General features: G+C 41.3%; 1 protein-coding gene across 1 annotated transcript in view; it reads left to right on the forward strand.

Moving 5' to 3' along the window:
* The first annotated feature begins 269 nt into the window (after positions 1-269).
* The window catches only part of SPPL3 (signal peptide peptidase like 3), a 96311-nt gene continuing 71994 nt past the window's right edge, over positions 270-24586 (forward strand). The window contains exon 1 of the mRNA XM_065904194.1: positions 270-810. Within this exon, the coding sequence (XP_065760266.1) occupies positions 788-810 (23 nt within the window). The 5' untranslated portion in view covers positions 270-787. The remainder of the gene's footprint in view (positions 811-24586) is intronic.

The following is a 24586-nucleotide window of genomic DNA, read 5'->3' on the forward strand; positions in this document are numbered from 1 at the left end:
TCCTCCTGACTGGCTGGCTGCAGCAGCCCCTCCGAAAGGGGAAAGGAACAGGGCCCCCGCGGCGACCGCCCCGCGTGGGGACGGGGGCGGCACCAAGCGGCGGGAGGCGGTGCAACCGCCAGAAGCCGAGCGAGCAACAGTCGCCTCGAACCGAGGAACCGACGTCTCCGCGCATGGGCCCGGCGCGAGGGGCGGGGCGCGCGCGTCACGTGAGCGTGTTTTGGGCACGTGACCCGTGCGGGGCCAAGGCTCGCCCCCCGCCCCCTCCTCGCCTCCCCTTGGCGGGTGTGAGCCGAGCGGCCTCGCCTCACCGCCTAGCGCCCCCCTCAGCCGCCGCCGCCGCCGCCTCCGCCCGCCGGCCATGTCCCCGGGCCGCCGCCGCCGCCGCACGAGCGCGGCGCCCCTGCGGCCCAGCGCGCAGTGAGCGCGGGGCCCTCTTGCCGTTCGCCCGCCCCTGGGCCCCCTTGTTCTCAGCGCCGCCGCCGCCGCCGCCGCCATGTTGGGTTTAGAGCCGCAGCGGAGCCGCCGCCGCCGCCGCCGGTGAGGGAGGCCGAGAGCGGAGCCCGCCCCGCCCCGGGGCCCAGGGAGCGGGGCCGCCTCGGAACCCGGCCTCTCCCCGCCAGTCACTTCCCCGGCCCGCCCGCCCGCGGTGTGAGCGAGCGAGCGAGCGCCGGGCCGCGGCCGCGCCTTCCGCTCCCGGCCCGAGCGAGCCCGCCGCCCGTTTGTTCCCCTGCCGCCGGGCCCGGCCCGGCCCGAGCCTGCAGCAGAGCCCTCGAGAGTCAGCGCCATGGCGGAGCAGACCTACTCGTGGTGAGTGCGGGGCTCGGGGAGGCCGGGGCGCAGCGAGGGTGGGGGTCGGGACGCCGACGCGGCCGGCCGGGGAGGAAGAGGAGGAGGAACAGGTGCGCTTCGGGGGTGGAGGGGGGCTGGGGACCGCGACATAGGGGTGCACGCCCCCCTCGCCCCCCGCCGGAGGGGGCGGCTGGCGTTCGCGGAAGGCGGTGAGCGGCCGGGGACCCGGCGTCCGAGGAGGGGCTTGGAGGAGGCGGCGGCCGCGGCGGATGTCATCTGGTCATGGGCGGAGCAGGTGATGGAGAAAGGGGAGCTTGACCCCGAGGTGGGAATCCCATGCGAGGGAAATGGATTCCCACGGGCACTCCGGAACCGACCCGAGGGGGAGGCTTTTGGAAAGGAGGAAGGGACAAGGTGAAGAGGGGCGGGACGAGGCAAAGGCGCGGGGGCCACCGGCCGAGAGGCATCTTCTGAGAACAGGTGATACGAGGCCGAACTTGGAAGTTGTCAGGGAGGAGGAGCCACCTCCACTGGGGGTGCTCCTTACCCCTGGGACGGGGAGTGAAGGGAAGAACTGGTGAGGTGGGCAGAGGCCCAGACGTGGGCAGAGGCAAGCCGCGGAAGGAGAGAGTCCGGGGAACCCTGGAGGGTACACCCTGCTGAAGAGGTTGGAAGGGGAGCGTGTTTGAATAACTAGATTTTGGAGAGGAAGTCGCTGATGACAGTAGGGCCTGGGCAGAATCTTTGTGAGGGTTGGTACCCTGTTCTGTAGAATAGGAAGTAGCCCGGTGCCTGGGGGAAGTATGGAGATGAAGGAGCTACAAGTCATGTCCATTTTAAAGAGACTTTATTAAAGTTATAAAATAGTTTGCTAAGGGCTGACACGAACGTACTGTGTAGTTCATATAGTGAGAACTATACCTGTCCTGAGAAGGGAGGGCTAAGGTTTGGGGAGAGGGGGATGCACCTCCCTTTAGCCGGCTGAGGTAGAATATATGCTGGAGGGGGTTGAAGGAGTGACGATAATATCCATGAGGAGTGGAGTGGAGAGGAAGCGAGAAATGGGATGATGGTAGGTGCAGAGATGGAAAATCTGGTTGCAATCTAGAGCGATTGTTGAAAGATCATTTTCTCTTGGAAGCAAATGTGGTTTTTGATAGAACTGTAGGCTTTCCCTTCTTAGGAAAGAGCATAGTAGAGTGGGAAGAGCTTGGCGTTTAAAGTTGGTTCGGAGGTCGGGTGCACCTCTTAACTTGCTTTATAACTAGATAAGATAGTATGTTCTCCATTCCTTTCCCTTTACCTACAAAATAGGATTATCTTTCTCATAAGCTGTAAGGAGTAAATGAATTAAGTTTACAAACTACAGGGTAAATGCAAGGTTTTATACCTTACTACATTATAATTATTTTAGGGGAACAGCAAAGAAATGAGTAATACCTGAAAAGAATGGCTTTGGATGAAGGCTTTAAACCCAGGGGATGATTTGTGGTGGCTGGGGTTATGAAAAGTGAGGAACGCATTATGTCTTCTCATAGGGAAAGAGGATTGGTGATTGAAGAAGATAATTCAAAAGAGAATTTCAGTTCCGTATATACAGAAAAGAAAAAAAAGATAGCTTCGAGAAAGCAATGGTAAAGGAAGAATGAAAATCTTAATGAACAATTGTGACAACATATATATTTTTTAAAAGACGTTTAAACTTCTTTGATTATTTTGAGCAGTGGTGAACTGCCTCTCCATATCACGTGATTCGGAACACCGGATTAGAATTCGCGCTTTCTCGTGGACAGTTAAAAAAGCAAGTGCAGGTGCCCCTTGCATGCCTCATCTTGAGCTTCTTAGCCTGCTGGCCCCGCTGAGTGTCCTGATGGCCGCCCTGCTGTCTGTAGTATGCTGTAGAGGGGCTGTGGATGGGTCAGAGTAAGCGCAGCGGCAGAGAAGTGGGGATAGTAAGAGTGTTTTACTAGGTACTAGGTAGGCCACACTCCTGTGTGATGTTGGACGGCTCTGCATGTTAAGGTGAGGGGCAGTGTTGTAAGGAGGAGGTGTTTTGTGAAGTTTGACACTATAAGATTTATCCTCCTGAGTACTTGCTTCAAGTTCAGGTCCCTCAATTTGCTTTCCAGGTGAAGAAAGAAGCTGCTTGAAATCAGAACGCTTAGCTCCTCACCTTTAGCACGTTTTGAGATGGAGAAAGTTTTTACATCATCTTGAGAGAGAGGGTTGGGAAACCAGGCATCATCTTGAGAAAGGGGAGAAGATTGGGAAACAAGACAGCTTTCTTCCTGACTAGTTCTTCCCAAGTCAGTCGGGGGGTAATATAAAGAGCCAACCGTGTGACTTTTAACATATACACTCAGTTGATTCTGAAAAGTAACTGAAGTAGATGGTCTTTCTGTATTTTATAGAGAAGGAAACTTGGGCTCAGGAGCCCAAATGATTTGTCCAAGATACTTCACCTGTGATGCTTTTTTTCAGGACATGAATTCTCCATCATTTTATTCATGCCCATTGAACTCTTAAGTATGGAAAAGGTAATCTCAAAGTACATGCAAACCGTTCTGAATTGTCTTGTCATGTTGGAATATCTTTGTCATTGTTCCGTTGGTTTGTGCAAATAATCAAGAGTTGATTTTTTTGAAAATTGTCTTGCACTTTATTTGTATGTAGCCTTTAGGAAAGTCAGCCTTGTGGAGACTACTGTGGTATGGATTTGTCTGAAGATGGAGTCAGTGAAAAATGTAGGAATATTCGAAAATAGGTTCCTTTAGGGTTTTTGTGAGGCAGACATGTAAATTATAAGAGAAAATTGACTTTGAGTTGATGATTGTTGAAGCTCAGTGGCGAGTCCATTTATCCTGTATACGTTTTGCATGTTGAAATTTTTCACAATAGTTTTTTTTTTTTTTAAGAAAGCCTCTACACTTATGTTCATGCTGTTCTCTGGTTTCTTGTGCCTGCTTTTTTTTTCCTAGCAAATTCTGTCAGTTCTGGTATCCAGCTGTGATGCATTTTCTGACCAGCCCAACTGAAAGTGAGCTCTTTGTTTTTGACACTTGTTCTGTCTGCCTTACTCCTTTCCATGTGTGAATACCTAGTCTCCTCACTGGATGGTAAGCTTTTTGATCAGCAAGGAGTTTTCACCTGCTCCGTTTCTGACCTGGGCTGGTTCACCCCTCCTTAGGTTACTTGGTGGTCCCCCACTCCTGAGAGGTCACCATATTGATGCCAAACTTAATGCGGACACCTGATCGGCATAGTACATACAGCCCAGAACTCCTGGGCTCAAGCGATTCTCCATCCTCAACATCCCGAGTAGCTGGGGCTACAGATTCACGCCACCGAGCCCATCTCAGCTTTTTGAAGGTTTCTTGTTTAGTTGCTAAGTCTTGTCTGGTTCTTTGCGACCCCTTGGACCGTAGTCCGCTAGCCTCCTCTGTCTATGGGATTTCCCAGGCAAGGATACCGGAGTGGGTTGCTATGCCCTTTTCCAGGGGATCTTCCCGACCCAGGGATCAAACCCTAGTCTCCTGTATCTCCATTGGCAGGCGGATTCTCTACCACTGAGCCACCAGGAAAACCCAAGCTTTTTGAGGGTTAGGATGCAATTCCACTAACTTTTGTCCTCCTCTAGCACCCAGCACTTTGTCTTGCCTATAGTTCCTGCTTAGTAATTATTGGACGATTGAATATATAGGTTTTCAGAGTGGCTCATCCTTTGTTGAAAGGATAAGTGTCAGGGGCAGATCCAGAACCTTTACACCAGGGTGTTTATAGGTGTTGTCCCTGGAAGAGCTTGAATTTGGATCTCAGTACTGCCACTTCCTTCCTGGGCTGAATGTCATCAAGTATCTACCTCTCTGCTCAGTTTTCCACCTCCCCTTTTTCATGCAGCCAAGCCTCAGATCATTTTTAAAAAACAAAACCCAGAAAATAATCCTCTCCTGTGTACAGGTTTCCTGACTATTCTAGAGAGAGTAGAATATGTTTACTTAATATCAGTTCAAGCCTAAACTTATATTAATCTAGTTTCCTCAACCAAAATACCAAACCAGTTATTTTGTTAATGTCACCAATATCCTATTAACTGCCAACTTCAATAAAAAATTTTTCACACTGAAAAAAAAAATGTAAGGGGAAACTGCAGACAGCTGAATGTTTGTAAACCTATAGTTTACAAAAGAAAGCTTCTGGTAACTTAGTTCCCTGGTGTCTCAATGCTGTCAGAGTGAGGGTACCGTCCCTTAATAGTGTTAAAGCAATTGACAGAAGTTGTTAAAATAATTGGTAGTAACACCACAGTCTTTATCATGATCAACCGCAAGATTCTCCTTGTCTTGTTTTTATTCATAAGCACTGAGGAAATAAAAGAATGCATGTGAAAACACACATTGAAGGTGCAAACTAGAGTTTTATTAATTTGAGAAAAAGACCTTGCTCAATGTATATTTATGAGCAGTTGTTTTAGCGTAAGGTGGGTGAGAAACATCCTTCTCTCTTGATGGAGTCACTGCAGTACTTGTGTATAATTGCCCTTGGCAAAAATTACTTATGTTAGGGTTAATTTTGGTGTAAGCGGGGGGGGGGGGGGGGGGGAGTCAGCCCATGTGAACCTCATTCAGTTGAATTTGTTATCAAAGTATTGATAGTATATCATAATTTGTTGTGTGTTTTCTGTGTGCTGCGGCTTTAAAAGCATTGATCAATAAGGAAACCAAGGCTCAAAGGTGTAAGTAATTTGCCCAAGTATATAAATGGAAAAATGGTTCTAAGTCAAGACTGTTGGACACCAGAATTCTAACACTGACTGTGTGCTGCTTTACCCATAGTCACTGCTCTCAGCCAGCCCTCTTTTGCTTGAATTTCTTGTTAGTCTCCACACTGATTTCCCTCCATTCTCTGCACAACCACCATCCATTCTCCTGAGTTAGTCTTCTGACAGCCTGATTCAGGTCACCTTAGTCCTCTGTTTAAAACTCTTCAGTGAAAAAAAAAAAACCCACAAAAACTCTTGAATGACTTTTGGCCACATTAGAATAGAATCCAAATTCCTTAGTAGGGCTCCTCACATTTTGTGTGTGTGTTTGAAGGATGTCAGTAAACCACAAGTTAACACAGATGAAAGTCTTTCTCTTCTGGTACTCTGTCCAGTGCCTGGCATACAATAGGTGGTTTGGCAAATATTAATATTTACTGAACAAGTGAATGTGCATTCCTCCCGCTGGACTGCCTATCTGAAGATCTGCTCTGAGAACTGCATTATATTGGGGTGATATGTTGTTGTGATAAAGGACATTGTTATGTCAGATACTTGCAAATAATGCTAAAACTGGAGAGAGAAAAACAAGGTGGATCTCTGGAGCAGATGGAAGTTACATCTGTTTTTGGATTTCTGTTACGTATCACTGATCTGTTGTGATCATATCTGATTGTGTCTTGTGATCATTGCATCTGCTCAAAGTTTTTCAGAGAGAAACTATTTACTTGAAGATGTGTGAGCAGCATTGTAGACTTTAGATTTGCTTTTATTTTTAAAACATGTTTTGCCTGTAGTTAAAGTGCTGTGGTAGTAATGTTTTGGTGATACATGATTCAAGCTAAAATTAGCTGAAGCTAAGACTATGAATTTTTATTGGAATAATTTTCCTCAATGTTTCTTATAAATCCTTGGGGAGGGGGAGAGCTGAAGAGTTGGTAACCATGTCAGCCTGTAATTTATCAAGTAGTACTATGAATTAAAATGCCTACCGTTCAAGCATTTCTCAAAATACATTTCAGCAATCATTTATTTTAGAGATATAAATGTCACTGCGTTGAGGTATAACATAGTTCTGTATAATTGTGTTTTAGTTTAACATTAGTAACTTAGTTTTCATCATTCGTACCTTTTTTTTCTTTTGAGAGTTTGTGAATTTTTTTTTCCACTTATTTTTATTAGTTGGAGGCTAATTACTTTACAATATTGTAGTGGTTTTTGCCTTACATTGACATGAATCAGCCATGGATTTACATGTGTTCCCCATCCCAATCCCCCCTCCTGCTTCCCTCCCCATCCCATCCCTCTGGGTCTTCCCAGTGCACCAGCCCTGAGCACTTGTCTCATGCATCCAACCTGGACTGGCGATCTGTTTCACACTTGATAATATACGTGTTTCGATGCTGTTCTCTCAGATCATCCCACCCTCGCCTTCTCCCATAGAGTCCAAAAGTCTGTAAAGCCAGAAAGATAAAGACCAATACAGTATACTAACGCATATATATGGAATTTAGAAAGATGGTAACGATAACCCTATATGCAAGACAGAAAAAGAGACACAGATGTATTCTTACCTTTTTATCATTAAGCCATCCTGTGAAAAATCAAGGATGTCCTGAGAGTGTCTCATGAGGTACTGTTTTAGTTGGCTATGTTTAGCACCTGAAACTTTTATGTGATTGCTGTTCCTGACAGTAGAGCCATAAGTAATAATTTGATTTTTCAGAATTCTATAATATATTTTCTGGAGTCTTAAACGATTCCTTCTTAGGATTTAAAGGAAACTGGTGGTTTTGTTGTCTGTATAAATCAAGAAACGTTAGCAACTTTGAGTTTCTATGGGTTGTTTCCTAATCCTCACTTAAAGAATTAGAGGCAGAGTGCGCCTCTTCTGGAATTTTTAACCCCTTGGGTATCTAGAGGGGCTCCAGGTGATCAAATTCAATTTTACAGGGAAAATCTACAGTTAGTTCCCATGATGCTCACAATGAATTACCTCTCAGATTTTGTTAATAGGTCTCATTAGAACCACAGCTGAAAATAAAGCAGATGCACTCATTTGCTGTGATGAGACTAGATTGAGCTCCTCTGAAAAAGTTAAGTTTGAGAATACTTTTAAGGCATTAGTCTGATGAATATGCATTAGTCTAATAGAGAACTAATAGAAAATCCTATTTCTTGGTTTGTTCAGTTCACTCTATCTTGGAAAGAAAACTTGATAATCTCTGTTTTGGAGTTCCAGGTTTGATATGATGAAGAACCACTAAAGGATTTTTTAGAAAGGCACTAAAGTAGAGGTGTATCTTGATTTTTTTTTTTACATGTTTGTAAATTATACTGAATATAAGTGAGCATTCGTTAGATTTTATTTGAAACCCTAAGATAGGGTCTAATTCTGTTCTGGTTTCTTTTAAATTGATAAATCTTTAGTGGGAGGGTGATTTTCATCTCTGATTCAGTTCGTTCAGTTGCTTAGTTGTGTCCAACTCTTTGCAACCCCATGGACTGCAGCACACCAGGCCTCCCTGTCCATCACCAACTCCCGGAGTTTACTCAAACATGTCCATTGAGTCCATGATGCCATCCAACCATCTCATCCTCTGTTGTCCCCTTCTTCTCCTGCCTTCAATCTTTCCCAGCATCAGGGTCTTTTCAAATGAGTCAGTTCTTCGCATCAGGTGACCAAAGTATTGGAGTTTCAGCTTCAACATCAGTCCTTCCAATGAACACCCAGGACTGACCTCCTTTACGATGGACTGGTTGGATCTCCTTGCAGTCCAAGGGACTCTCAAGAGTCTTCTCCAACACCACAGTTCAAAAGCACCAATTCTTTGGCGCTCAGCTTTCTTTATAGTCCAACTCTCACATCCATACATGACTACTAGAAAAACCATAGCCTTGACTAGATGGACCTTTGTTGGCAAAGTAATGTCTCTGCTTCTTAATATGCTGTCTAAGTTGGTCATAACTTCCCTTCCAAAGAGTCTTTTAATTTCATGGCTGCAGTCACCATCTGCAGTGATTTTGGAGCCCAGAAAAGTAAAGTCTGCCACTATTCCCATCTAGTTCCCAAGACGTGATGGGACTGGATGCCATGATCCTAGTGTTTTGAATGTTGAGCCTTAAGCCAACTTTTTCACTCTTCTCTTTCATTTTCATCTCTGATTAACTGGTTCAATCCCTGGGTCAGGAAGATTCCCTGGAGGGAGGGCACAGCAACCCGTTGTAGTATTCTTGCCTGGAGAATGTATGGAGTGAGGAGCCAGGCAGGCTGCAAATACAGTCCATAGGGTCACATAGAGTCGGATATGACTGAAGCGACTTGGCATGCATGCACAGTCTTGTGTTAGTCCCAGTGTTGAATTTTGTACAGTGGTTGTTAATGCCTGTCCTACTCCACAGAGTTATTGCCAGTATTCAGTGAGATAATATATGTGAAAAGGCTTTGAAAATTGCTACATGCTTTATAAAAGCAAGTTATTTGTTCTCTCTGTTTTTAGACCCAAATTGGCTCCAGGTAGAGTTCCTCACTGCAGAAAAGATTTTTCTTTTTCTAAAGATATGTTTTAAAATTGAAGCATAGTTGATTTACAACGTTGCTGGTTTCAGCTGTGTAACGTGGTGGTTTAATGATTGAATGTTTGTATGGATTATGCCCCACTTAAAGCTCTATGAAATCCCGGGTGTGCTCCCTGTGATGTGCTGTATACCCTTGTAGGTTGTTTGTTTTGTGCGCAGTAACTTGTGCTTCTTCACCCCCTATCCCTTTCTTGTCCCTCCCCCCCAAAGAAAGATTTTTCTTGTTTCACAATTTTACCAAAATTTAAACTTTGAGATGTTTATTCTAGTGAGAATTCTGTGGAGATGTTTGAGTAGTGTTGCATAAAAAGAACTAGAAATGTTAGTTTGCAAGTTGTCATTGATTTCAGTTGTTGCCTTTGAAATGTGTTGTAAGTGAAAGGCTAGCTCATTCGTTTCTGACTCTTTGAGACACCATGGACCATAACCCTGCCAGGCTCCTCTGTCCATGGAATTCTTCAAGCAAGAATACTGGAGTGGGTTGCCATTTCCTTCTCCAGGGGATCTTCCCAACCCAGGGACTGAACCCAGATCTTCATTGCAGGCGGACTCTTTACCATCTGAGCCACCAGGGCGGTCTTTGGTGGTGTTGTCATCTTTTAGTAACAAGTTTCACAGTCCACTGCTGCTTAACCAGAAAACAAGAAAAATGGTGACTTGAGTTAAATTTTTTTTAAGTTTATTTTGATATTTTGAAGGTAGTTTTCTTCATAATGGTGGATAATCCTCTTCTTTGCCTGTTTTTTGTTTTTGTTTGAAGTGTACAGGAAAATTTTCTACTTTAAAATGCCTGAGGAGGGGCTGTGAGTGGTGGGTTATCTGTTTTCCTCACTCTTCACGTCTGCCAGGCACACCCACTTCCCTCTGTCTGAGCGCCTCAGGCTTGGGCTTCACTCTTGACCTAAATAGGACATGTGTAGCCAAGTTTTGTTAATTGTTTGTTCAACCTGGTTATACACATTTGACCTAAGTATAGTGCATGACTTTTTGTTGTTTCCCTGTCTTAATTTTTGCCCAGAATAATCTACCTTGGCTTTCCAAACTTGACTAAATCTTCAGGCCTTGCCTGACAGTCTTAATTTTAAACCTTTGACTGTTTGCTCTGATTTTGTAAATGCCCAGAAATTCACATTCATTTCTCAGAAGTGCTTGCAAAAATACTCCTGTTAGAAGTAAAAGCTAGTTTTAGAGAATGAATTCTCTTACCTGTGCCACTGAGTAGTGCCAGCTCTAATATCTTAAAAGTATTAAGGTTTAACACCTTAGAAACATTTTCAAACCCAACTTCATAGGGCTCAGCTGAATCTTATTACAGGACTACTTCCTGGGACCACAGGTCGGGTAGCTGAAGGGAGAGTACAGAGCGCACAGAATGAAAGACTTGTTGAGGCCTGGGATACTCGGTTGAGAAATGGAGGAAAGAAGAGTAGTCAAGGGAAGCTTCATCAGAAGTAGGATAATTAGCAAAGTGTGATGGTGACAAAAGAAAAGGCTCAGAATTTTTAGGGGCAGTAGTGTAAAAAGCTTCAGGATTCAAAGAGAATGAAGAAAAACACAGGCTATTGAGTTTGCAAAGGAAGTCATTCCTGAAAGTGCAGTAATGAAGATCAGAGTAGAGGGGGGGAAGCCCACTTGGGGTGGGTAGTGAGGAAGTAAAGGACCCTTTAGGTGCTGGCCATTCGTTTTGAGAGGTGCGACATGAGGACTCAAGGAGGGGGGATGGTTGAGAGACAGCAGAGTCATCGGGCCTTTCATTTTTATTTCATGTAAGGGAGAGCATTGTGTATTTGAAGCTAAGTAAGAGAAATTGATCTTGGAAAGAAATTGTTTGTTTTTTTTTTCTTTTTACTGTAGTTTAGAGATTTTTTTTTAAGTCATGGATTTTAAGAGTTGTGAAGAGGACTCAGTGGGGAATGAATGCTGTGTAGTGTACATAAAGTCGTTGTTTCTTTTGATCTTTACTTGTCACTTGTTTGGATTGTATTGCATTTGAATTCCTAGGGGTTTTTTTTTTTATTTGCCTACAGTATAAAATCCAATCTTCGGTCTGATTGTCAAAATAATCTGGCTTTGTGACCCTACTGTCCTATGTCTTCTTTAAAAATTTGTTAATTTCTGCCAGGCTGGATTACTCACTGCTTCCCATTTTATTTAAGCTGGTTGGTATACCTGGTTAGCCTTTCTCTGTCTTTCAAGGTCCAGCTGAAATGCTCTCCTCTTGTTACAGCCTTCTGATTGGCCCAGAAGAAATATTCTTCTGATGCCTGTACTTCTTTATCTGATCCTGTCAGATGGCTGTGCTTTTACGATTTTCTGACCTTGTATTGAATGTATTTACGTGGCTCTCTTCCCACCTTGGCGGTGAACTCTGGTAAGGTAGGATCAGAGTAATTAATTTTGCGATTTAAGGACCTGTAATACATAATAGATGATCAGGTTTTTTTTTAATTTTCCTCCAGAGAATGATTACTTGAGAGGTGAAGTTTGTCAGGTGCAGGATTTTAGAGTAGAACGTATCCTTAAAATGACAGGGCACATAGAGAAAGTGATACTTGCCTGATATCTCATTACCCTTTGAAGAAAATACAAGAGTAAAATTGTTACTATTAAGTTGGGTCACCTGTTGTGGCCAGATGTACCTGACTTCCACATATCCATTTGGCACATAGAGGATGAAAGTGGCTCAGCCTGGGAACTGAACTCCTAAGGGAGACATTTACAAAGGACCACAGGCCCTTTAGAATAGTCATCTTCATTTTTCTCCAGTCCTCAGCGCCCACACACTGACTGCTATTTGTTTATAATTCTCCCAAATGGGCACCTGTTAAATATGTGACATATAGGACACATATATAAGTAGAGGAACTCTGCTATTTTGTTTTTGCAATTAGCAAAACAGTTTTGGGGAAATTTTTTTCAAATGAAGATAGTTTGCAAGAAACTTCCTTTGAGAGCTCAAAGCTATATGGAAACTACTTTCTGAACAATTTAACATTTTCTCTTTTGCTACTTTTCAGAAATTCATATTTTTTGTATTTCAGCTTCTGTTTAAAAAGTTAATGTTTTTAAAAATAGAAACTTACATTTCATCTTTTTCCTGTTTCTAAAGACTATTTTCTTTTAACTCATTTTTTGTTTGTTTTTTGTTTAATAATTATTCAGAATGGGCAGTTAGAGTTGTAATTTTAATTTTTAAAATTTATTGGAGTATTGTTGACTTGAAATTTTGTGTTTTTGCTGTGCAGCAGGGTGAATCAGTTATACATATATACACTCTTTTTTTAAGATTCTTTTCCCATATAGGTCATTACAGAGCTTTGAAAAGTTCCCTGTGCTATACAGTAGATCCTTACTGGTTATCTCTTTTGTATAAAATAGTGTGTCAATCCCAGTCTCCCCATTTATCCCTTCTGCCCTGGTAACCAGAAGTTTTCTATGTGACTAACTTTGTTTTGTAAATAAGTTCATTTGTACCATTTTTTTTAGATTCCTTATATAATCGATATCATGATATTTGTCAGAAAGGGCAATTTAAAAAAATCTCCTGAATTGGTGTGTACATGTTTTAAATTTCATAGATACAGTAGTGAGTCTATCTTAGGTTAGAATTAAATGACCTAGTCATATGGAATAGGCATAAACCTGAAATTTGGGGGACTAGGAGCTTGTTTTTGAACCTCTGCATTCTGTGCAATGGTGAAAAATAACATGCAGGCCTAAGGATGATGTATTAGCCTGGCTAGCAGAAGTTCTGGCTTTCATGGTTAGCAGAAGTTCTAAAAGCTGAACTAAAGGCTATCACGAACTTAGAAAGGAATCACAGGTAGAGAAATGCATAGCAGTGGACAGCAGTGAATGACAGACATTGGACAGTGGAAGCAAAGGCAAAGGCTAGAGACTCAGGAAGCTTCCAGTAGTGAGACCAAATGGTCCAGTGCCAGCTACTAGAGGATAGGAAACTAAACCAGAGTCATTGTGTACAAAGGTACACAGGCTCCATGGAGCTCTGGAAATTCAGTTTAGACTTAGCAAGTTTACAATGAGTCAGCATCTTTTAGCCTGTCCCATAGCTGTTGAAAAGCATCTGGCTTGAGCGTCACAGCTGGAAACCTTGAAGACATTCTCAATTTTCATCAAACAAGTCGTGATGATGGAGATATCTTTGTGTGTGCGTGCCAGGTTGCTTCAGTCATGTCTGACTCTTTGCGACCCCATGAACTGTAGACCACCAGACTCCTCTGTCCATGGGATTTTCCAGGCAAGAGTACTGGAGTGAGTTTCGATGCCCTCCTCCAGGGGATCTTCCCAACCCAGGAATCAGACCCTCATTTCTTAGGTCTCCTGCATTGGCAGGTGGGTTCTTTACCAATAGTGCCACCGGGGAAGCCCTTTATAATTACATATTGCATGCATATAATTTAAAAATTTGCCTCCGCTTCATTATCTTTGCTGCTGGATGACCCGTTGTGTTCTCTTAGAACACTTCACTTGTCTCTTTCAGTTGTTGTTTGTTTCCTTGTTTATATCCCTGTAAAGTTTTGAGGATATGGGTTATACTTTGTTCATATCTTTATCCCTAGTGGTTTAGTACATAGTTTATTTAAATTAGCATTATTCTGTCTTTAATTTTTTTAAATAGAAGTCCTAAAATAATAAAATTAGTAAGATGAAAGAGTTTGTAATCTTAAGTTGTTCTCAACCTTTAGTGTAAGGGCTTAAAGGAACAAGCATTAAATATCATTTGAGATACACAGATCATTCTCTTAAGCTTAGTAAATAGAAACTATTTTTATTCAAGGTGTTAAGCTGAACCTACCTTTATAATCACTTCCTTTCATGGAACCTCTTCAAAATACAGTGGGAGAATGGTTACTGTATTAGTTTTAATATCACCACCATAATACTGCATACCAAATTGCCCCAAAACTCAGTGCTTAAAATAGCCATTGGTCTATCTGCACGTTGACTTGGGCAGCTTTGCTCTTGGCTTCAGATCTGTCGGTCAGCTGGGTGACTCTGCTCTGCGTGTGTTCAGTTTGGAGCTCAGGCTGAATGGGGAGCACCTGCCCAGGGGAGGTTCTCATGACAGCGGCAGCAGCTCAGCAGGGCACGTGGAAGCGTGCAAGACTTCTTGACGCTCAGGAGTGGCACACTGCCACTTGGGCTTCATTCTTTCAGCCGGAACACGTCACGTGGTGGAGCCCAAAGACAAGGAGCCACAAAACTAAACCTTGCCTGTTTGGTGGGAGGAGCTGCAAAATCACAGGGCTGAGGAGTAGATTTGGGAAGGAGTGAGGCATTTGGGCCAGTAATGGCAGTCAGTCATAGTTGAAATTTTCTCTTTCTTTTCGTATGGCTAGCTATCACTTGTTCTTTCTATTCTAAAATGAAGCATTTCATATAGGTCCCTTTCTGGAGCTTTATGGTTTTCATTCTAATGTTGTACATTTTTATAATAGCTTTATTGAGATAAAATTCACGTACTATTGTTGTTTGGTCAGTAAGTCGTGCCTGCAGCACGCCTGGCTTCGCTGCCCTTCACCATCTCCCTGAACTTGCTCAAACTCATGTCCATTGAGTCGGTGATGCCATCCAACCGTCTCCTCTGTCACCATCTTCTCCTCCTGCCCCCAATCTTTCCCAGCATCAGGGTCTTCCAGAGTCAGTTCTTCGCATCAGGTGGCCAAAATATTGAAGCTTCAGTATCAGTTCTTCCAGTGAATATTCAGAGTTGATTTCCTTTAGAATTAACTGGTTTTCTCCTTGCTGTCCAAGGGACTCTCAAGAGTCTTCTCCAGCACCGCAATTGGAAGATATCAGTTCTTCGGTGCTCAGCCTTCTTTATGGTCCAACTCTCACATCCATACATGACTACTGGAAAAACCATAGCTTTGATTATACAGACTTTTGCTGTCAAAGTGATGTGTCTGCTTTTTAATACCCTGTCTAGGTTTGTCATAGCTTTTTTTCCAAGGAGCAGGTGTCTCTTAATTTCATGGCTGCAGTCACATACTATGCTATACGATTCACTAGTTTAACGTGTACCACCCAGTGGTTTTTCATACATTCACAGAGTTGTGCACCCATGACTACAGTCAATTTTAGAGCATTTTTTCACCCCCAAAGAGACTCTGTACCTGTTAGCAACTCCCTCCTTCCCCTTTCCCCAGCCCCGGCAGCCTCTAATGTGCTTTTGGTTTCTGTGGACTTGTCTACTTCATATGATTATGGAATAATAAAATAATGTCTTCTGACTAATTTCGCTTAGCATAATGTCTTCAGGGTCCATCACGCTGTAGCATGTGTTAGTGCTTCATTCTTTTTTATTACCAAATAACATTCAGTTGTATGTATATACCACATTCTGTTTATACACATTATAATTGGGTTGTTTTCACTTTTTGGCTATTATGTACAATAATGTTGTGAACATTCAGGTAAAAGCTTTAGTGAAGACACATGTTTGCATTTCTCTTCGGTAGATACAGAGGAGTGGAATTGCTGGCTCTTAGGGTTTCTGTGTTTTAACATTTTGAGGAACTGCCAAACTGTTTTCCAAAATGGCTGCACCATTTTTTATTCCCTTAGCAGTGTATGCGGGTTCTGATCTCCAAATCCTCACCAGTTCTTGTCATTGTCCATCTGCTTTTTTTTTTAAGTATTTATTTATTTGGCTGCATCAGGTCTCAGCTGTGGCATATGGAATCTTTGTTGCATCATGCAGGATCTTTTGTTGTGGCTCTTGGGCTTAGTTACCATGTGGGATCTTAGTTCCCTGGCCAGAGATGAACCTGAGTCTTCTGCGTAACAAGGTGGATTCTTAACCACTGGACCGCCAGGGAAGTCCCTCATTGTCCATCTTTAATTGTAGACATCCTAGTGGGTGTGAAGTGGTTTTGTGTAATTTATGTTTAAAGATTTATAGAAGAGGAAGAAAATGGTGGTTTTAGAATGTTACATCTATTTGTTCTTAACAGTTTAGTACCAGAATTGAACCTTAATTTTAGTCGCCTAAAAATCTGGCATTAAGGAAAAAATATAATCTTTTGACTCACAGATTTTTCTTCCTACTCCTTGTTTCTTTTACATGCTAGAATCATTTAGGAACAAAGTAGCCTCAGGTAATTGTTAAACTAGTTACTTACCTCTGGGTCTGTGAGGGACCAGATTACTCTGGCAACCTGCTGCATTGTCAGTAGTCATGGGACTGGTTTAATGACTGAAGTTGTTGTTGTTTGTATGGGTGGGGGTGAGTCTCCAGATCTCTTTTTGCCAGGAAAGTAATCACTGGAGGAATTAGTTGTAAAAATTCTAGGGCAGCACTGTCCAGTAGAAATATAATATGAGGAACATATATGATTTAAACTTTAGTAGTAGCCGGATTAAGAAGTAATAAGCAATAGGTGAAATTAACTTTAATAATATCATTTATTTATTTAATATTATATATATCAATATATAGAACTTCCCAGGTGGCTTCAGTGTTAAAGAACCTGCCTGCCAATGCAGGAGAAGTAAGAGACGTAGGTTTGATCCCTGGGTCGAGAAGTTCCCGTGGAGAAGGAAATGGCATCCACTCCAGTATTGCCTGGAAAATCCCATAGACTGAGGAGCCTGGTGGGCTACAGTCCATAGGGTTGCAAAGAGTCGGACATGACTAAAGCTATTTAGCATGCATATCAATATATGGTTCCTCCCTGTAGCTCAGACAGTAAAGAATTTACCCACAATGTGGGAGACCTGGGTTTAATCCCTGGGTCAGGAAGATCCCCTGGAGAGGGGAATGGCAACCCGCTCCAATATTCTTGCCTGGAGAATCCCATGGACAGAGGAGCCTGGTGGGCTACAGTCCATGGGATCACAGAGAGTCAGACAGGACTGAGTGACCAACACTTAACTTACTTATCAATATATCAAAAGTATTTATCGAATCATTTATTGTACGTAACCAGCACAAAATTATTAGCTAGATACTTTATGTTGTATTTTTAGTACAAGGTCTTCTCAGTTCAGACTAGCCACATTTCAAGAGCTCAGTAGCTACATGTGGTTAGCAGCTACCGTACTGTATAATACAGTCCTGAAGGTCTTAAGAACTTTGATCTATAGATTTTCTGCTCACATGTATAATGATTGTGTATCTCTGGAGAAAAAAAAAAAAAGCTGATCAGCCTGTATTTCTGGTTCTTAAATTTTAGTTTTTACATGAAATTTCTAACAACACATTTAAGTTTAAATTTATGTTGTTATTTTATGCCTGACCATTGTTGTTGTTGTTTTTTAATGTGGAAGAGAATCTTTAGAGGGGTGCAAAGAAGCAAACTCCTTACAGGTCAGATTTTTTATTGTGAGTAAAGATTAGTTAGCAAGAGGAAAAAACAGTTGGTCTCCCTTATCATTAAGGATGTTTGAGTTTCCATTGTTCTTAGCAAATGAAAGAAATCTGTTCAATCTGCTTTTGTTTGGTCCTAATTGTAATTGTTCTGTATGTTCAGGGTCTGCTTTGGCCTGTTCTTTATCATTTATGCACTACATGTACTGTTTGACCGCATAACTCACTTGGTTAGACATTAAAAGTTGTAGGTTTGATCTCTATAATTAATTAATGACTTTGTGCCTGCTGGGACTCTCTCTTCTGTGAGTTTGCAGTGTTGTTAGAGACTGTTTGGCATTTGTTGGGTCAAATGCCAGCAAATGTAATTAAGACAGCTTTGAGAGAAAGGAGATGTCAAGAGTGGGCTGTGTGTCCCAATCACTTGATTACTAGAAGGTCAGGTGTCTTCACTCATGGTGTACATTTTCTGATTTGGCTCAGTCCCTTCCATTTTCTGTTCCTGTACGCCGAGTCTCTACATCACTGGTTTGTGTTATTTATTTAGCCCTGAAGGCAGGTTGCAGCCTCCTGCTGTCTGATCAATTCATTGCCTCAAGAATGGGTTAAGGGGACTTCCCTGGTGGTCCAGTGGCTAAGACCCTGTGCTCCCATTGTCGGGGGCCTGAGTTCAATGCCTGATCAGAGAACTAGATCCCACATGTTGAAACAAAGATTGAAGATCTTACGTGTCACAGTTAAGACCTGGAGCAGCCAAATAAATAGAGAGAAATGAAATAAATATTTAAAAAGAAAAAGGATGGGGAGATAGCAGATCAGTGCCCCAGTGACACTGGATATGGACAGTTGCATGTTGAAGACACAAATACTATCCCCAAATTTGACCATTGCATTCAGTATCAACTGACTCTTGGATACCTTCATGTTCTAACAAATGTTCTATCAGCCATTGTTGTGATTTTCTGAGTGCTGATACGCAGTTACTCTAAGTGAAATTCACACACCTTTGGATTGGGGTCTGTGAGTGGTGTCCTGACCAAGAAAACAAAGATCACTGCTTAATGTGCACATGTCCATGGTACGGCCTACTGCACTCAGCGCTGTGCCTTTGGCATTTCTAATCATGTGGACCCAGGACGCGTTTCTGAGTTCATGTTTTTTAATTTGAAGGCCATGTGAAATCCTTGTGTACTGTAGGTCCTTAGTGCACAGTTGTGGGATTAAGTAATACTATGAGTGGTACTGTTGTTTTCGGCGGGGGGTGGTGGTGGTCAACAGTTTCTTTGGCTTTGTTGTGTTTTTGGCACATGTTATGATTTTGATAATTTCCAAATAAAGTCTAACTCTTTGTTAACTTTTTGAAATGGGCTTGCAAGCATTAGCCTAACAGAAAAATAATGATGCTTTTTAGCTGTTCTTTGGTTTGTTGGTATGATGAAATATTCTTTTAAGGGCTGTTTTATTAATGCCTGTTCTCAGTTGAGGGCACAGTCCGCAAGTGGCGAAGCTTCGAGTTGGTTGGGGCAGTGGGGCAGAATTGGAAGCCTTACTTCTTCTCTGGTCTTGTAAGCTAAGTAATTCCATTCCTTTGGTAGTAAAATATAATTTAGAGTTCTTCTGTAGTAAAAACACAAGACTTGAACTGATGTGAAGTTAGTTATGTGACCTGTTTATTCCACTTAGTTTAACTCTTCACTTTGCAGGAATGTTTGTGGGGCTTTTTGTTTTTCTGCTGCAAAATTTGCAGGATCTTAGCTACCTAACCAGGGATTGAACCCAGGTCCTGGCAGTGAAAGTGCCAAGTCCTAACCACTGGACTGCCAGAGAATTCCCTAGAAGTTTGTTTTTAATTGCTGTGTGAATATATCTCAATATGTTTACCATTGACCAGTCAGTTGATGGACACTTTCTCCTTTTTTTGGTTATTATAAATAAAACTGCTATGAATTTCCAAATACAAGTCTTTTTGTGGACACATGATTTTATTTCTCTTGCGTAATAAAACCCAAGAGCAGGAATGAATGGGTCATGTCATAAGTATATGTTGAATTTTAAAGAAACTGTCAAATTGTTCTCCTGTCAGTTCTCAACTGTCAGTTAAGTTAGTTGTTCTGTCTCAGCTGGTGAACTGTCAGACTGTTCTCAAATAGTCTCCAAAAAGACTAGCATTTTGCATTCCCACCTGCAGAGTGTAAGGTCCAGTTTCTCCAATCTCATAGCAGAGAGTTTTAGTTGCTTCATTCTCAAGGCATTATAGTGGTGTGTAATGGTATCTCACTATTCGTTGAAATTTGTGTTTCCGTGGTGACTGATGATGTTGAGCATCTTTACACGTGTTGAGTTGAAATTAGTCTGTCTTCTTTGTTAATGTCTATTGAAATCTTCTACCCATTTTTTCCATTGGTTTTTTGTTTTATTGAGTCATAAGAGTTCTATATATATTCTGGATACAAGTTCTTTGTCAGATATATTTTTTGCAAGTCCATAACTTGCCTTTTCGTTTTCTGAACGACACTTTTGAAGAACAAAGTTTTAAAAACTTTGATGGTCTAATTTATCCCCACCCCTTCATTATGCATACTTTTTTTTCATGCACTAGGTGAGAAATCTTTGCCTAACCTAAGGTCATAATAGTTTTTTCCTGGGGTTTCTTCCAAAAAGTTTATGTCCTTTGTTCAGGTCTTTGATACAATTTGTGTTAAATTTTGTGTATGGTGTGAGAGGTAAGATACTGCTTGTTTTTTATTTTCATTTCCATGTGAATATACAATTGATCCAGCACCATTTTTTGAAAAGACTGTCCTTTTCACATTGAATTACTTGCACCTTTGTCAAAAACCATTGACTATAAACACATGTATTTATTCATAGTTTCTCTGTCCTGTTGATCTGCGTTTTTATCCTTACATCACTATTACATTGTGTGATGACTGTATCACTATATCTGTATGATAAGTCTTAAAATCAGAGAGCGAAGATCTTTCGGTTTTCTTCTGTTTTAAGATTGTCGACCTATTCTGGGTCCTTCCTATTCTAGGGTCAACTTACGGATTTCTAGTTTAAAAGTCAGATGGGATTTTGACTAGGATCCTCTTGAGTCTCCGGATCAATTTGGGAGAATTAACATCTTAAGAATATTGAGTCTTAACAGTATCTCTGCTTAGACTGTCTTTAAATTTGTTACAGCAAATTTATTACAGCAGTGCTTTGTAGTTTTCAGTACACAGTTCTTCCTCATACTTTGTTAAATGTATCCCTTTTCATATTTTTGATGCAATTGCAAATAGTGTTTGTGTTGAAATTTTGCTTTTCAATATTTCATTGGTAATATATAAAAATATAACTGTTCTAACCCTGCTCTTGTAGTTTGCAACCTTGCTAAATACAGATTTTGTAGTAATTTTTGGTGAGTTCCTTAGGATTTTGTACTTACATAGTTATATCGTCTACAAATAGAGGTACTTTTATGTAATCCATTTTAATTCAGATGCCTCTTCTTTTTCTTGCCTCATTGCACTGATTAGGACTTCCATTAGAATGTTGAGTTGAAATAACAAGAGTGGACATCTTGATCATGTTGTTGATCTTAGGTAGAAAAGATTGAGCCTGTTACATTCTCTGTGATCTAGGTTTTTCTTAGATATCATTTATTTATTTGGCTGCACTGCTTGGCTTGTGGGCTTTTAGTTCCTTGACCAGGGCTTGAAGCTGGACCCTTGCCAGTGAAAGCATGGAGTCCTAACCTCTGGACCATCAAGCACTTCCCCTAGATGCCTTTTATAAGGATGAAGTTACCTTATATTCCTAGTTTGTCATGAGGTTTTATCAGGAATGGATGTTGGATTTTGTCAGATGTTCTGTATGCGTCTGTTGAGATGATCTTATATATATTTTTTATCTTGATATGATAAATACACTGATTTCAGAATGTTAAACCATTCATGCATTCCTGGGATTATGATGTATTTGTGGCAGGATTTGGTTTGCTGAAGTTTTGTTACAGACTTTTGCATCTATACTCATAAGATGTATTGGTGTATTATTTTCTTGTAACGTCTTTGGTTTTGGTAGTGGGGCCTCATAAAATGAGTGAGGAAATGTTTCCTCCTCTTCTGCAAGAGGTTTGTGTAGACTTGGTATTATTATTGTTTCCTTTAAATGGTTGGTGGGGCTTCCCTGGTGGCTCAGAGGTTAAAGCATCTGCCTGCAATGTGGGAGACCTGGGTTTGATCCTGGGTTGGGAAGATCCCCTGGAGAAGGAAATGGCAACCCACTCCAGTGTTCTTGCCTGGAGAATCCCATGGACGGAGGAGCCTGGTGGGCTACAGTCCACGGGGTTGCAAAGAGTCGGACACGACTGAAAGACTTCACTTTCATTTTCATTTAAATGGTTGGTAGATCACCAGTGAAGCCAGCTGGGCCTGAAGTTTTCTTTATAGAAAGATTTTTAAACTATAAATTCAATTTTGTTACCAGAAACTGGGCTATTTAGGTTTTCTTTCTTCTGGAGGTTGATTTAGGGTTTATGGTATATATCTTTATCGCTGTTAGTATTGCAGTTGGTAGTTTGTCTTCTCATTTATTCCAGGTTGTCTTAATTTGTTGGCATAAATTTACAATATTTTCTTAATTCTCATAATGTTATTTCTTATTTTCTCATTACCTTTTGTATTTGTGCTGTGTGTCATGATATCCCTTCTTTCATTTCTGGTATTGGTAATTTGTGTTGTCTTTTTCCTGATCAGTCTAGCTAGTTTATTAATTTTATCTTTTCAGAGTCACTTTTGTTTTTTATTGCTGACTCTCCAGTGGGTTTGTTTGTTTTTTTAATGTCTGGCCTTATGTTTATTATTTCCTTTCTTCTCATGTGGTATTTTATTTGCTTTTCTTTTTCTGGTTTCTCAAGGTGAAAGCTTAGGTCATTGATTTGAAATCTTTCTTCTTTTTCAAAATAAGCATTTAAAGTGATAAATTTACCCCTCAACTCCTCTTTACCTCTAGCCCATAAACTTTAATCTGTTCTCTTTTCATTCAAATCAAAATATTTTCTATTTCTCTGACAGTCTCCTTGGACCCGTGGTTTATATATTTAGAAGTGTATCTTTCTGTTAATTTATAGTTTCTCTTGTAGTTAGAGAAGGTGCTTTTTATTATTTCAGTTCAGTTGCTCAATCATGTCCGACTCTTTTCGACCCCATGGACTGCAGCATGCCAGGCCTCCCTGTCTCTCACCAATTTTTTTTTTTTAATTGCAAAATTTTAATTTTAAAATTTATTTTTAATTGGAGGAAGATTGCTTTACAATGTTGAGTTGGTTTCTGCCATACATCAACATGAATCAGCCATAGGTATATACGTGTCCCCTCCCTCTTGACACCCTCCCATCTCCCACGCCGTCCCTCTTGGTTGTCACAGAGCACCAGGCTGAGCTCCCTGATCATACAACAACTTCCCATTAGCTATGCGTTTGACACTGGGAGTTGGTGACGGACAGGGAGGCCTGGCGTGCTGCGCTTCATGGGGTCGCAAAGAGTCGGACGCGACTGAGCGACTGAACTGAACTGAACTTGAGTGTATATGTTTCCTTGTTACTCTCAGTTCCTCCCACCCTCTCCTTGCCCTGCTGTCCACAAGTCTGGTCTCTGTGTCTGAGTCTCTATTCCTGCCCTGCAAATCGGTTCATCAGTACCATTTCTCCAGATTCCATATATATGGATTCAGCCAGTTTAGTCGCTCAGTCGTGTCTGACTCTTGGCGACCCCATGGACTGCAGCACACCAGGCCTCCCTGTCCATCACTGACTCCTGGAGCTTACCCAAACTCATGTCCATTGAGTCGGTGATACATCCATCCATCTCATCCTCTGTCGTCCCCGTATATGAATTAATATACAATATTTGTTTTTCTCTTTCTGACTTACTTCACTCTGTGTAACAGACTTTAGGTCCATCTACCTCACTAGAACCTACTCAAATTTGTTCCTTTTTATGACTGAGTAATATTTCATTGTATATATGTACTTTATTTTTTTTTTAGTGGTCCAAAATATGGTCATGTTTTAGGTACTCTTAATAAAAGAATGTATATTTTGCTGTTTGGGGGCAAAACATTATATAAATATCTATTAGGTCAGGTTAATTGATAGTGTTCAAATCCTCACTGATTTTTTAAAATTTTGTCAATTACTGAGAAAGATGTGTTGAAGTTTCCAACTTTAATCGGTTTGCCTATTTCTTCTTTCAGTTCAGTGAATGTTGAATTTCTGTTCAGTTTACATATTTAGGATTGGTATGTCCTTTTGATGAATCAACCCCTCCTTTGTTATGTAATATCCCCTATTTCTCGTTCCAAAGTCTATTTTGCTGATGTTTGTGCCACTCCAGATTAGTGCCTGCATAGTGTGTGTGTTTGTGTGTGTGTGTGTGTGTGTGTGTGTGTGTGTGTGTATACACATATTTCCATCCTTTTACGTTTAATCTATTTGTGTCTATTTTTACACTGAGTTTGTTATGGTTAGCATTTGGTTGGGTCTTGCTTTTCAAATCCAATCCAGTCTTTGGCTTTTAATTAGTTAATTCATTCACATTTACTATATCGTTGATATTCTTGTATTAAGATATTTTCTTTCTTGCTTTTTTTTTCTATTTGTTCCATCTTTTCTTCCTCCTTTCTCATTTTTCCTGCCCCTTCTTAACATTAGCCAAGTATTTTTATGATTCCATTTTGGTTTTCTTGGCTTACTAACTTAATGTCTTTGTTTTATAATTTTAGTGGTTGATACAAGATTTACTGTACATCTTTAATTTATCACCATTGCTCCTGAAATAATGTTATGCAATTTCACCTAAAATTTAAGGAATTTACGATGGTATACTTTACTTTTTCCTGTTTCAGTTATGTTCATGGAATAAGAAGCCACCAATAACTTAGTACCTTAAAACTATGCTATTCATTTTGCAAACCTTGAATGGGGCACAGTGTGGGTGACTTGTCTCTGTTCTGTGATGTCTGTGGCCTCTCCTGAGGCAGCTCAGAGCTGGAGACTGAAGATAAAATCTTATTTTTATACTCTTAGTAATACATACCACCAGCAGAGCTTTGTACTTCCTAGGCACAAAAACTTT

The sequence above is a fragment of the Muntiacus reevesi genome, chromosome 13, assembly GCF_963930625.1.
Source record: "Muntiacus reevesi chromosome 13, mMunRee1.1, whole genome shotgun sequence".
Lineage (NCBI taxonomy): Eukaryota > Metazoa > Chordata > Mammalia > Artiodactyla > Cervidae > Muntiacus > Muntiacus reevesi.